Genomic DNA, 13,313 nt, shown 5'->3' with positions numbered 1-13,313 from the left:
TCTTGAGAACAGCTCATTGAGTTTGGAAACACTCATTTAAGCCATGCTTGATAATCTAATATTAATAATTAGGCTTCCTAGTTCTCCAGTTAAGCCAATGATGCTCCTTTCTACCCCTCCCATCGAAAAACATTGTACTTGTGTTTATTAGTTAACACCAAATTCTGCCGCCCCTCCCACCCCCTCATCAAAGTTTGCTCCCAACCCTCTCTTTGTTGCTGTTGCCAAGTTTTTGTGTGTTCTTTTAGTCTTGCTCCCTGACCCACGCTCTTCTGTGCCTGAATCCATTTTGTGCCTGCTCCTCGACTCTCTGCTCTTAAGAATGTGAGACTGACTCCAGTTTTCGTTCAGCTTTACTTTTTTCAGAAGCTAGTGCAACTGCAGAGTGTCCATGACAAGCATTGCAAATAATCAAAAATAAGCACCAAAACCCCTAGGAATGCAAAGCAGTAAAAGTAGTGTTCGCTGTGGCTCAGTGGGTAGCACTCTCGCTCCTCTGAGTCAGAAGGCTGAGTCCCACTCCAGAGACTTGAGCATAAAAATCTGGGCTGACACTCCAGGGCAGTGCTGAGGGACTGCTGCCCTGTCAGAGGTGCCGCCTCTCGGATGAGACGTTAAACTGAGGCCCCGTCTGCTCTCTCAGGTGGACGTGAAAGATCCCATGGCACTATTTCGAAGGAGAGCAGGGGAGTTCTCGCTGGTGCCCTGGCCAAGGTTTATCCTTCAATCAACATCACTTAAAAAAAAAAAAAAAAAAAAAACGATCAACTGGTCATTATCACATTGCTGTTTGTGGGAGCTTGCTGTGCGCAAATTGGCTACCGCGTTTCCTACATTACAACAGTGACTACACTTCAAAAAGTACTTCATTGGCTGTAAAGCGCTTTAGGATGTCCGGTGGTCGTGAAGGACGCTACATAAATGCAAGTCTTTTTCTTTTTTTGCTGGAAGAAAGGATATTCAGCTGGTTTCTGCCTTGTCCATTAACCAGCTCTCTGTGGGGTTCCCCTGAAGGCTCAGTGGCTAACTGCACAGTTTGCTACTGAACTGGACAGACCAGAATAGACCCATTTCCAGATTTCCTCACTGCCTTATGCTGAGTTAGCTGATCCGGCAGTCGCCGTTCCTGATTGCCCTCCATGTACAGGAAACTCTTTTTTATCCGGCACCGACGGGACCGGCATGGTGCCGGTTGATCAAAAAGTCCGGATTACAGAGAGGTATACTTACGAAGGTACGAGAGCCCCGTACACGGCCACAGGTGCAGGAGCCCCGGTTACACGGCACTTGTGCAGGAGTCCCGGTTACACGGCCACAGATCCAGGAGTCCCTGTTGCACGGCCACAGGTGCAGGAGCCCCGGTTACACGGCCACAGATCCAGGAACCCCGGTTACACGGCCACTAATATATAGTAAAACTTAGCTGAACCTACTCCTGAATTTTGCCGATTAAGAGAGATTTCCGGATATTTAGGCGCCGGTAAAAAGAGAGTTTCCTGTAATGAGTTAACAAGCCTCACCCAGCAAGATGGTAGGGGGCAGTACAATTGGCCTCAATTTCCCCAGGCACAGGAGATGGTGGGTAGATCAGCCGATGTTGCTGCCCATGATTGTTATCTGCTGGAAGATGCATGTCAGGTTAGGAATCGGACTGAGCTGTGATTTCTTCCTGCTCCCGCATTCTATTTACACCCCCCCCCCGCCGGCCTCCCACCGCCTCTTGTTGAAAAACCTGTGAAAATTGGTCGTTTAGCAAATGGCGGCTGAGGTTGTGTAACTGTGCAACATTAACGGGCTGTAAAAGTCTACATTAGTAGCGTGTACTGCTTCAGAGCGTTATTATTGCGATAATAAAACTGTGGTGATCGGGCAGGGGGAGTAACTTTAACAAAAGCAAAATACTGCGGATGCTGGAAATCTGCAATAAAAACAGAAAATGCTGGAAAGACTCAGCAGGTCAGGCAGCATCTGTGGAGAGTGAATCAAAGTTAACGTTTCAGCTCGATGACCTTTCATCAGAACTAGAAGGAATTGCAGATGTAAGTGCAGAGGCAGGGAAAGAGGGGAGGAGGAGGAGGGGAGGAAAGGGAGCAGTGGTTATGATCTGAAGTTATTGAAATCCGTGCTGAGTCCAGAAGGTTGTAAAGTGCCCAATCGATATATGAGGAGTAACTTTAAGTAGGGGAGAAAGCTCCTGGCTGTTTCCTTGCTTACAATTGTGAGGTCAGAGGTCACAAAAAGGTCAGGTTGTCAGTGAGTGACATCACAAGAGCCGATAGGTTAATGCAGTTGGTGTTTATTTATGAACTGTATCAGAGACTCTCAACTGTCAGCCTGACTTGGAGCTGTTGCAGATTAGGAGAAGCGGAAAGCACATACTGCACATCCAAGGTAAAGAAAGAAAGACTTGCATTTATATAGCGCCTTTCACGACCACCAGGCGTCTCAGTGCTTTACAGCCAATGAAGAACTTTTTGAACTTTAGTCACTGCTGTAGTGTGGGAAACGCGGCAGCCAATTTGCGCACAGCAAGGTCCCACAAACAGCAATGTGATTAATGACCAGATAATCTGTGTTTAGTGATGTTGATTTGAGGGATAAATATTGGCCAGGACACCGGGGATAACTCCCCTGCTCTTCTTCGAAATAGTGCCTTAGGATCTTTTATGTCCACCTGAAAGGGCAGACAGGACCTCGGTTTAACGTCTCATCTGAAAGACGGCACCTCCGACAGTGCCGCACTCCCTCAGTACTGCACTGGGAGTGTCGGCCTAGATTTATGTGTTCAAGTCTCTGGAGTGGGACTTGAACCCACAACATTCTGACTCCGAGGCGAGTGTGCTGCCCACTGAGCCACAGCTGAAAGCAGAACAGTGCTGTAATACAGAGCAAAGTGATCTAGAAAGCAAAATCTTATGAACTTGTGATTAGGAAGGGTTATCATTTACCTGTACATGCGTCAAATAGTTGAGGTAATTTCAATTTGTCGGTTTATGGACTAGGCTCTGTTGAGAGTTTCTGACTGAAGGACGTAGTTAGTGACAACGGGAGTTGATAATAGCATTTTCTGCAGGCAACACAGAGTTTAACTGCGCAGCTGTTGGCTCAGATCTTGCACAGTGCCCAGTGCTAACAAATTCTTATATATCGGTAACCCTACACCCGAACGCTAATCCTTACCCAAGTCAGGCACGTGATATAGTGCGTCTGCAGTGTCAGTAGTCACCGTGGCAATATTGCACACCACGCTGTAAGTAGTCGCTCCGTCTCCGAAATATCACTCTCTGGGACTACAAGGCGTTAGCTGAGCATTTCTGCAAGTGGGAGGCAGTCAAGAGATGGAAATCTGAGTGAATGGCTCAGAGCACTGCCCTGTGTGGTAGCTGCTATACAGTAGGTTCCAGATTTACATTGGGATTGATGCTGAATTCACTGATGGTGGACAGGTTAGTGGTGCTGAATTCACTAATGGTAGACAGGTTAGTGGTGTTGAATTCACTGATGGTGGACAGGTTAGTGATGCTGAATTCACTGATGGTGGACAGGTTAATGATGCTGAATTCACTGATGGTAGACAGGTTAGTGATGCTGAATTCACTGATGGTAGACAGGTTAGTGGTGTTGAATTCACTGATTGTAGACCGGTTAGTGATGTTGAATTCACTGATGGTAGACAGGTTAGTGATGCTGAATTCACTGATGGTAGGCAGGTTAGTGATGCTGAATTCACTGATGGTAGACCGGTTAGTGATGCTGAATTCACTGATGGTAGACAGGTTAGTGGTGTTGAATTCACTGATGGTAGACTGGTTAGTGATGTTGAATTCACTGATGGTAGACAGGTTAGTGATGCTGAATTCACTGATGGTAGGCAGGTTAGTGATGCTGAATTCACTGATGGTAGGCAGGCTAGTGATGCTGAATTCACTGATGGTAGACCGGTTAGTGATGCTGAATTCACTGATGGTAGACAGGTTAGTGGTGTTGAATTCACTGATGGTAGACCGGTTAGTGATGTTGAATTCACTGATGGTAGACAGGTTAGTGATGCTGAATTCACTGATGGTAGGCAGGTTAGTGATGCTGAATTCACTGATGTTAGGCAGGTTAGTGATGCTGAATTCACTGATGGTAGACCGGTTAATGATACTGAATTCACTGATGGTGGACAGGTTAGTGGTATTGAATTCACTGATGGTAGACAGGTTAGTGATGCTGAATTCACTGATGGTGGACAGGTTAGTGGTGCTGAATTCACTGATGGTGGACAGGTTAGTGGTGTTGAATTCACTGATGGTGGACAGGTTAGTGGTGCTGAATTCACTGATGGTGGACAGGTTAGTGGTGTTGAATTCACTGATGGTAGACAGGTTAGTGATGCTGAATTCACTGATGGACAGGTTAGTGGTGTTGAATTCACTGATGGTGAACAGGTTAGTGATGTTGAATTCACTGATGGTGGACAGGTTAGTGATGCTGAATTCACTGATGGTAGACAGGTTAGTGATGCTGAATTCACTGATGGACAGGTTAGTGGTGTTGAATTCACTGATGGTGAACAGGTTAGTGATGTTGAATTCACTGATGGTGGACAGGTTAGTGATGCTGAATTCACTGATGGTAGACAGGTTAGTGGTGCTGAATTCACTGATGGTAGACAGGTTAGTGATGCGGAATTCACTGATGGTAGACAGGTTAGTGATGCTGAATTCACATGGTAGACAGGTTAGTGGTGTTGAATTCACTGATGGTGGACAGGTTAGTGATGCTGAATTCACTGATGGTAGACAGGTTAGTGGTGCTGAATTCACTGATGGTAGACAGGTTAGTGGTGCTGAATTCACTGATGGTAGACAGGTTAGTGGTGATGGAGCTACCATTCAGCAACAGGACAGCACCCTGTGCTGGCTTTGAACTATCACAAGCTTTTTGGTATTACCTGCAAGAGTGTTTCTTGTTCTGAATGAGGAACTGAGTATCTGGCTGGAAAGGACCCCAGCTCATTTTGTGCAATGCCCTCCTCCCAAATTAGGCGGTGGTAGCAGGTTCAATAGTAACTTTCAAAAGGGAATTGGATATATCATAGAATGATATGGCACAGAAAGAGGCCATTCGGCTCATCGTGCCAGTGCCGGCTCTTTGGTAGAGCTAGCCAATTTGCCAATTGCCTTAAACCTGTGTCCTCTGGTTACCGCCCCTTCTGCCACTGGAATGTGGGTGTATTACTACCTGAAAATGAAACATTTGTAGGGCCTTGTCCAAGATAATTCTAAAACTGGCCAGCAACTGATCAGTAAAGCTGTGCCCAGAGTTTGTTTGATTGTCAACACCATGAGTCCAACCTCAAACTAAACATTTTAATACTGCTTTACACAGGAGTGACTATACCGTGCGGGAAGTTTGGGCTCCTGTCCTGTTCTGTTATTCACCGCGCACATATGGGGAGAACAGGGATGCTTTATCTTGACGTTAAGTGCTTGCCAAGAGCAACCTGTTTTACTGGCTTTGAACTGTACTACCTGCCAGAGTATTTCTTCATTGCTCTCCATTCGGGAATGAATATCCAGCTCAGAAAGTGTCCAGCTCACTCCTCCCAAAGTGCCCTCCTCCCACATCCCAAATCTCTTCCCACTTCTAAATTAGTGTTGGGGTCTGCGTTGGGCCAGTTGTACTTGCCTGAATCCCTGCCTCTCCCTTCTTGGCTGTTGCCTCCTATTTTGTTCATCCTGTATCAAGTTGCGGCTTAATACGCCAATCCAGAGATCACTGTTATCGTACAACTTCACTTCCGTTTGTTAACGCAAGTAAACAGTGGCGAGTGATGCAAAAAGTGGGGTCTGGGACCATGGGCGAGTAGCTATTTCCCCTTTTTTTACTTAGCAGGGCAGCTCCACTGAAACCAGCGGCAATGGATTTGAACACTTGAGCTTGCATTGTGCATGGGGTCTCAGAGTGTAAACTTAGGGTAAATTAATCATTGCTGCTCACTCTGAAGTCCAGCGAGAAGGGTTATAAGTGTTTACGTTGCTGCAGGATTCATTAATGTTTGATCAGGTTTTATAGCGTTTTTGATTGCATTAAAACAAAGAACTACAGTACTGCAGCCCACAGCAGCTCTCTGGGTAAATATACCACTGAGACATGCAGACCAGGACGGTCCCAAGTTCAATCCTTGATCTATGATTAAATGAGCTGATCTCAGCTGAGCGAGGGTTGCTACGATTAACATGACCTCACTGGCTAGGTGCGGGGGAGAAATCAGGCGGAGTCCTTCGTTCGCCATTCAGTGACTGCAGCTGAAGGTGGGGGGGGTCAGGCTCACCTCTGAATACCTCCAGTACTCGCCCGTGAATTATGGTCTGTTGATCCGAGGTGCCAGCCTCATAGGATTACATCTGCACACGAGTCACCACCTTCAGAACGGGAGAGAAAATGAATTTGCTTTAAAAACCTGCATGTATATTTGATGCAAATTTGGAATCTTGTATTTAAAAATACATAGAAGATAGGAGTAGGCCATTCGGCCCCTCGAGCCTGTTCCGCCATTTAATGAGATCATGGCTGATCATCCAAACTCAGAACCCTGTCCCTGCCTTCTCCCCATATCCCTTGATCCCTTTAGCCACTGCGGGTAGCTGTAGAGTTACTCGTGTGCCCGCCTTTGTTGCATGTTCGGGAGAAGGCACTATATTTAAGTAAATAAGGACATAAATCAAGTTTGAGTGAGAAAGTACTTTTATGCTTTTAGATAGATTGTTTTTTTCACCCATTCACTATGAATCTTGCTTTAACTCCTAGCTTATATTCTGTATATAAGCTTGGAAAAATGTTTGTCACAATTGCAAATTTCCATGTTACACTTTTTAAAAAAAAGTAATAGGGAGGTCAATCAACATTAAAACTTCCCCAACAACAGAAAATACCTTCTAATTTACCTCAGGAGTCAGGATGTCCTGAGGTCATTTATACCTTGCGGCCTTAAAGGGAAAAACCCCATAGCAGATTAACACACTGTTACATGAATATTGGGCCTGTCCTTATAAAACTGTTTTTTTTTACAAAATAGTGCCCTTCACATCCTCGAGACATTTTCACAACCAATGATTAATTTTTGAAGTGCAGTCACTGTTGCTCTGCAGGCAATCTCAGCAGCCAGTTTGCACACGGCAAGGCCCCACAAGCAAACGAAATGAATGACCAGAGAATCTGGAGATGTTGGTTGGGGTATGAATGCAGGAGAACCAAGAGCACTCCCTGCTCTTCTTGGCTCCAAGAGATCTTTCACGTCCATCGGGGCCTCAGTTTACATCTCATCGGATAGATGGCACCTCTGACGACTTGGAACTGCAGAGAAATCTCAGCCTAGTTTATGTGCTCAAAGCCTGAATTAGGGACTGATTGAACCCACAACCTTCTGACTTGGAGATGAGAATGCTGCCAACTGAGCCAAACTCTCTCTTTATCTTCTAACTTGCCGTGAGCAACACAGCAGGTGATCCGCTAGTAGTTCATACATTTTTGTCTCATTTAAAGAGAGAGAGAGAGTGTGTGTGTGTTCATCACAGATTTCTAGCAGCTGGGTGTGAAAACTAATTCCAAATAAACACTTGTGATACATAACCCGAGGTAACTGGTAAAATCCTTGTAGTATAACGGTCTGTTGCAAGGTATACAACGTCCATAGATTTAACTTCATGTCATGAACCATAACCATACAGGAAAAAAAGATTATCTAAAAAAGGGATAAGGGAGCAAAGCGAGAATATGAGAATAGTTTAGCGGCTAACATAAAAGGAAACCCAAATGTCTTTTATAAACATATAAGTCGTCAAAGGAACGGTGGGGCTGATTAGGGACCAAAAAGGAGAAATTCTTGAGAAACATAGAAACATAGAAGATAGGAGCAGGAGTAGGCCATTCAGCCCCTCGAGCCTGCTCCGCCATTCAATGAGATCATGGCTGATCACCCAAACTCAGTACCCTGTCCCTGCTTTCTCCCCATATCCCTTGATCCCTTTAGCCTTAAGAAATATATCCAACTCCTTCTTGAATATGTTTAATGAATTGGCCTCTACTGCCTTCTGTGGTAGAGAATTCCACAGGTTCACCACTCTCTGGGTGAAGAAATTCCTAATTTCTGTCCTAAATGGCCTACCCCTTATCCTTAGACTGTGACCCCTGGTTCTGGACACCCCGACCATCGGGAACATCCTTCCTGCATCTAGTCTGTCCAGCCCTGTTAGAATTTTATAAGTTTCAATGAGATCCCCTCTCATTCTTCTAAACTCCAGCAAGTACAAGCCCAATCTCTCCTCGTACGTCATTCCTGCCATCCCAGGTATCAGCCTGGTGAATCTTCGTTGAACTCCTTCCATGGCAAGAACATCCTTCCTCAGGTAAGGTGACCAAAACTGCACACAATACTCAAGGTGCGGCCTCACCAAGGCCCTCTACAACTGCAGCAAGACATCCTTGTTCCTGTACTCAAACCCTCTCGCTACAAAGGCCAACATACCATTTGCCTTCTTAACCGCCTGCTGCACCTGCATGCTTACCTTCAGCGACTGGTGCACAAGGACACCCAGGTCTTGTTGAACTTCCCCTTCTCCCAATCTATTGCCATTCAGATAATAATCTGCCTTCCTGTTTTTGCCACCAAAGTGGATAACCTCACATTTATCCACGTTATATTGCATCTGCCATGCTTCTGCCCAATCACCCAACCCTTGAGAAGGTAGAGGGCATGACTGAGGTACGAAATGAGTACTTTGAGTACTAGAGAAGAGGATGTTGCCGATGTACCAGTAAAGGAGGAGGCAGTAGCGATACTGGATAGGATAAAAATAGATAAAGAGGAGGTTCTTAAAAGGTTGGCAGTCCTCAAAGTAGAAAAGTCATCCGGTACGGATGGGATGCATCCGAGGTTACTGAGGGAAGTAAAGGTGAAAATTGCAGAGGCTCTGGCCACAATCTTCCAATCCTCCTTGGATATCGGGTGGTGTCAGAGGACTGGAGGAATGCAAATGTTACACCCCTGTTTAAAAAGGGGGGAGGGATAAACACGGCAACTACAGGCCAGTCAGTCTAACGTCGGTGCTGGGGAAACTTTTAGAGACAATAATCTGGGACAAAATTCATTGGCATTTGGAACAGTATGGGATAATAAATGAAAGTCGGCACGGATTTGTTAAAGGCAAATTATGTTTGACTAACTTGATTGAGTTCTTTGATGAAATAGCGGAGAGGGTTGATCAGGGTAGTGTGGTTGATAGGTATATGGAATTTCAAAAGGTGTTTGACAAAGTATCACATAATAGACTAGTTAGCAAAATTAAAGCCCATGGGATTACAGGAACAGTGGCAGCATGGATACAAAATTGGCTAAGGGACAGAAAGCAGAGTCGTGGTGAACGGTTGTTTTTCAGACTAGAGGGAAGTATATTCTGGTGTCCCCGGGGGCGGATTTAGGACCACTGCTCTTTTTGATAAATATTAATGACTTGAACTTGGGTATACAGGGCATCATTTCAAAGTTTGCAGATGACGCAAAACTCAGAAATGTAGTAAACAGTGAGAAGGATAGTAACAGACTTCAGGATGACGTAGACAGACTGATGATATGGGCCGACACGTGGAAGATGAAATTTAACAGACGTGTGAAGTGATATATTTTGGTAGGAAGAATAAGGAGGCAATATATACTAAATGGTATAATTTTAAAGTGGGTGCAGGAACAGAGACCCGGGTGTGTATGTACACAAATCTTTGAAGCTGAGAAGGCTGTTAAAAAAGCCTATGGGATCTTTGGCTTTTATTAATAGAGGCATAGAGTACAAAAGCAAGGAAGTTATGCTAAACCTTTATAAATCACTGTTTTGGCCTCAGCTGGAGTATTGTGTCCAATTCTGGGCACCACACTTTAGGAAGGATGTCAAGGGCTTGGAGAGGGCGGAGGAGATTGACTAGAATGGTACCAGGGATGAGGGACTTTAGTTATGTGGAGAGACCGGCGAAGCTGGGGTTGTCTTTAGAGCAAAGAAGGTTAAGAGGAGATTTGATAGGTGTTCAGAATCATAAACGGTTTGATAAAGCAAATAAGGAGAAACTGTTTCCAGTGGCAGAAGGGTCGGTAACCAGAGGCCACATATTTAAGCTGACTGGAGAAAGAACCAGAGGCGATGAAGAAACATTTTCTGTATGTTCGTGTGCCCACAATTCTCTCTAGCAGCAGGGCTGAAACTGGGACCCCAACAGTGTGGAGGAATCGAGCCGGCACCCCACATATCTGACAGCACAAGTTGGTGCTCTGGAGCATGCAACCCTAGTTTACCACTATGAAGGAATGCACATTTTAATCACGCTCACTACCCCTCTCTCTCTCTCTCTCTCTCTCTCTCTTTCCCTCCTTTGTCCGTAGGGCAGTTAAAGAGAAGCCCAAACTACAGAGTGTAGCTGGGAAGAGCACGCAGTCGGCCCCTATTCAGCATTCCTTCCTCACCGATGTATCCGATGTGAAAGAGATGGAGAGAGGACTGCTCAGCCTTCTAACTGATTTCCACTCTGGGAAGCTTCAAGCGTTTGGTAAAAGGCTCTTTTTGTGGTTGTAAGATTCTTCTTCCAAGTGCAATCTGGGTTTCACTGCATCAACTCTCCGAGGCTGACCGTACAAGCAAGGCAGGCTTGAGTAGTTGATTTATTTGCTTTTCCAACTGCCTTCAAGTGGAGCTGAGCTCTGTTCAGCTAGAAACATAGAGGATAGGAGCAGGAGTCGGCCATTCGGCCTCTCGAGCCTGCTCCACCATTCAATGAGATCATGGCTGATCATCCAAATTCAGTACCCTGTCCCTGCCTTCTCCCCATATCCCTTGATCCCTTTAGCCTTAAGAAATATATCTAACTCCTTCTTGAATATATTTAATGAATTGGCCTCTACTGCCTTCTGTGGTAGAGAATTCCACAGGTTCACCACTCTCTGGGTGAAGAAATTCCTCCTCATCTCAGTCCTAAATGGCTTACCCCTTATCCTTAGACTGTGACTCCTGGTTCTGGACTAACCGACCATCGGGAACATCTTTCCTGCATCTAGTCTGTCCAGACCTGTTAGAATTTTATAAGTTTCAATGAGATCCCCTCTCATTCTTCTAAACTCCAGCGAGTATAAGCCCAATCGACCCAATCTCTCCTCATACGTCATTCCTGCCACCCCAGGTAAGAACCCAGCTGGAAACTACTTAAACCTGATCATAAGATTGTATGTATGCAATAATCTGCCCAACATACCGCCCCCCCCCCCCCTTCCTGATAGTGTTGACTTGCGTCAGGGTATGGCTCTTGGTACCACTCGAGTGTCCATTCTTCATTTGTGAGTCTTGACAGGAAATGCTAGTAGGCTATTTGCCGGTGAGTTACAGTCATCCATTCCTGTTCTCCTCCAGCTAGGTCACTGGATGAATCCTGGAAGTTCAGGCACTGTGGCTAATTGTACCACCCCTGCTACACCGTTATTTCAGCGCAGTCAGCAGATGTGATACACTTGGATTTTCGAAAGGCCTTAGATAAGGTACCGCATAGTAGCCTCCTGACTAAGGTCAGAGCTTGTGGAGTCGGGGGACAAGTAGTAGAATGGATAGCAAAAACTGGCTACAAAACAAGAGAGTAGGGGGTTAAAGGTAGTTAGTCAGACTGGCGGAAGATGGGAAGTGGTGTTCCACAGGGCTGGGACAAACTTTTGTTCACCATTTACATAAATGATTTGGCCCACACCCTCCTCCCCCATCCCCAGCTTCCTACGTCTCTGTTTTTCTAATCTGTGCTCTCTGCCTCTCCTGTTGACTTGTGGGGGATTACTTGTTTTCTCTGTCGCCACAGGCAACGAGTGCTCCATTGAACAGATGGAACATGTGCGGGAGATGCAGGAGAAGCTAGCTCGCCTGCACTTTGACCTTTACAGCGACCTGGAAGAGCCAGTGGAGGAACAGAGCAACATGGCTGTGGACACGAACCTGGACAAATTGCTAACGAACGTAAGTCCCGTTCAAAGCGGCCAACTCTGCCGGGTTTGAAACGTTGGCGGGGGGGGGGGCGGGGGTGGTCAAGCGATCGGGAGGAGAGGGATGAAAAGAAATTTTAAAAGGAAGTCTCCTGGTGGCTCAGCTGATCCAGTGAGTAGCTGAACCACAGATACTGGAAGGTCCCAGGTTTGATTGAGCTAGTTGGATCGCAGCCAAAATGGCGGCAGGTTTGCTACAATTGAAATCGGTGTCCTTGGATAAGGGAAAGGGGGGGTGGAATCTCGCAGGGTTACTTTCCCTATACACCATCCAGTGCTTCCGCGACCGGTGGGCACCGCAGGGACTGGAGTGCATTATCACCACCAACAACCAAATTTCAATTTAATTTGTTAAGTTTCATTTAATGTATTTTTGTTAATTTACAGTATTTTTTGTTCGTACCCAAAAGAGTACACCATCCAGTGACCCCTACCAGAAATGAGTTCATTTGACCCACTGCCCACAATTCTACTAGTACAGTCCAATTATCGTAAAAACCCAACTGGTTCACGAATGTCCTTTAGGGAAGGTAACCTGCCGTCCTTACCCGGTCTGGCCTACGTGTGACTCCAGTCCCACACTAACCTGGTTGACTCTTAACTGCCCTTGTGAAGTGGCCTAGCGAGCCACGCCGTTGTATCAAACTGTTACAACACGGTGGTTGAAGAAGAAGGTCCACCATCACCACCTCCGGGCAACTAGGGAGGGGCAGTAAATGCCGGCCTTGCCAGTGACGCCCACATTCAAAGAATGAATTTTTTTTAAAAGACAAACTTTCACTGCTCTTCAGCCAGGCTTTCAGCTACTGTCTCAGCCGCAGCCATGTTGGTGTTCTATGAGCTTTCAGAGATTCCCGCCTGTGCTCGGAGAGCACTGGGAAGTAGCCCGCCCTCTTGCAGACTGAAGGGGTCACGTTTCTGCTCTCGTCAGGTACTTTCTGCAGTGTGTAGCCAAGTCAGGATGTTGTAGTTCCAAATCCTGTGATCAGACATTTGCTCTTCTCTCTTGCAGTTGGAGGAGCTGAGCTCTTCGATGTATCCTTTGTCTGGTGTGTTGAACTGCCTCGGGTTATAGTGCAACAGAAATAAACAAGATGGTGCCCAGGGCAAAAGAAAGACAGGACTTGCCTTTATATAGCGCCTTTCCTGACCTCAGGACGCCCCAAAGTGCTCAACAGCCAATGAAGTACTTTTTGAAGTGCAGTCACTCTTATAATATAGGGAAACACGACAGCCAATTTGCGCACAGCAAGCTCCCACAAAC

The 13,313-nt window shown here is 46.0% G+C and overlaps 1 protein-coding gene across 3 annotated transcripts in view; it reads left to right on the top strand.

The window, feature by feature from the left end:
* Positions 1-13,313, top strand: part of ccdc28a (coiled-coil domain containing 28A) — a 32,072-nt gene that overhangs the window by 15,174 nt on the left and 3,585 nt on the right. For 2 of the 3 annotated variants that reach the window (XM_085979291.1, XM_085979292.1), the window contains exons 4-6: positions 10,418-10,581; positions 11,869-12,023; positions 12,841-13,035. In XM_085979291.1, the coding sequence (XP_085835417.1) occupies positions 10,418-10,581; positions 11,869-12,023; positions 12,841-12,954 (433 nt within the window). In that variant the 3' untranslated portion in view covers positions 12,955-13,035. Of the gene's footprint in view, positions 1-10,417; positions 10,582-11,868; positions 12,024-12,840; positions 13,036-13,061; positions 13,085-13,313 lie in introns of those variants that run through there. The other variant, XM_085979297.1, reaches the window with a different exon arrangement.

Source organism: Somniosus microcephalus, chromosome 3, assembly GCF_052327205.1.
Source record: "Somniosus microcephalus isolate GS21.2 chromosome 3, FLI_Smic_1.0, whole genome shotgun sequence".
Classification (NCBI taxonomy): Eukaryota; Metazoa; Chordata; class Chondrichthyes; order Squaliformes; family Somniosidae; genus Somniosus; species Somniosus microcephalus.
The sequence above is the reverse complement of the archived record's forward strand: the minus strand, read 5'-3'. Positions and strand labels throughout refer to the sequence as shown.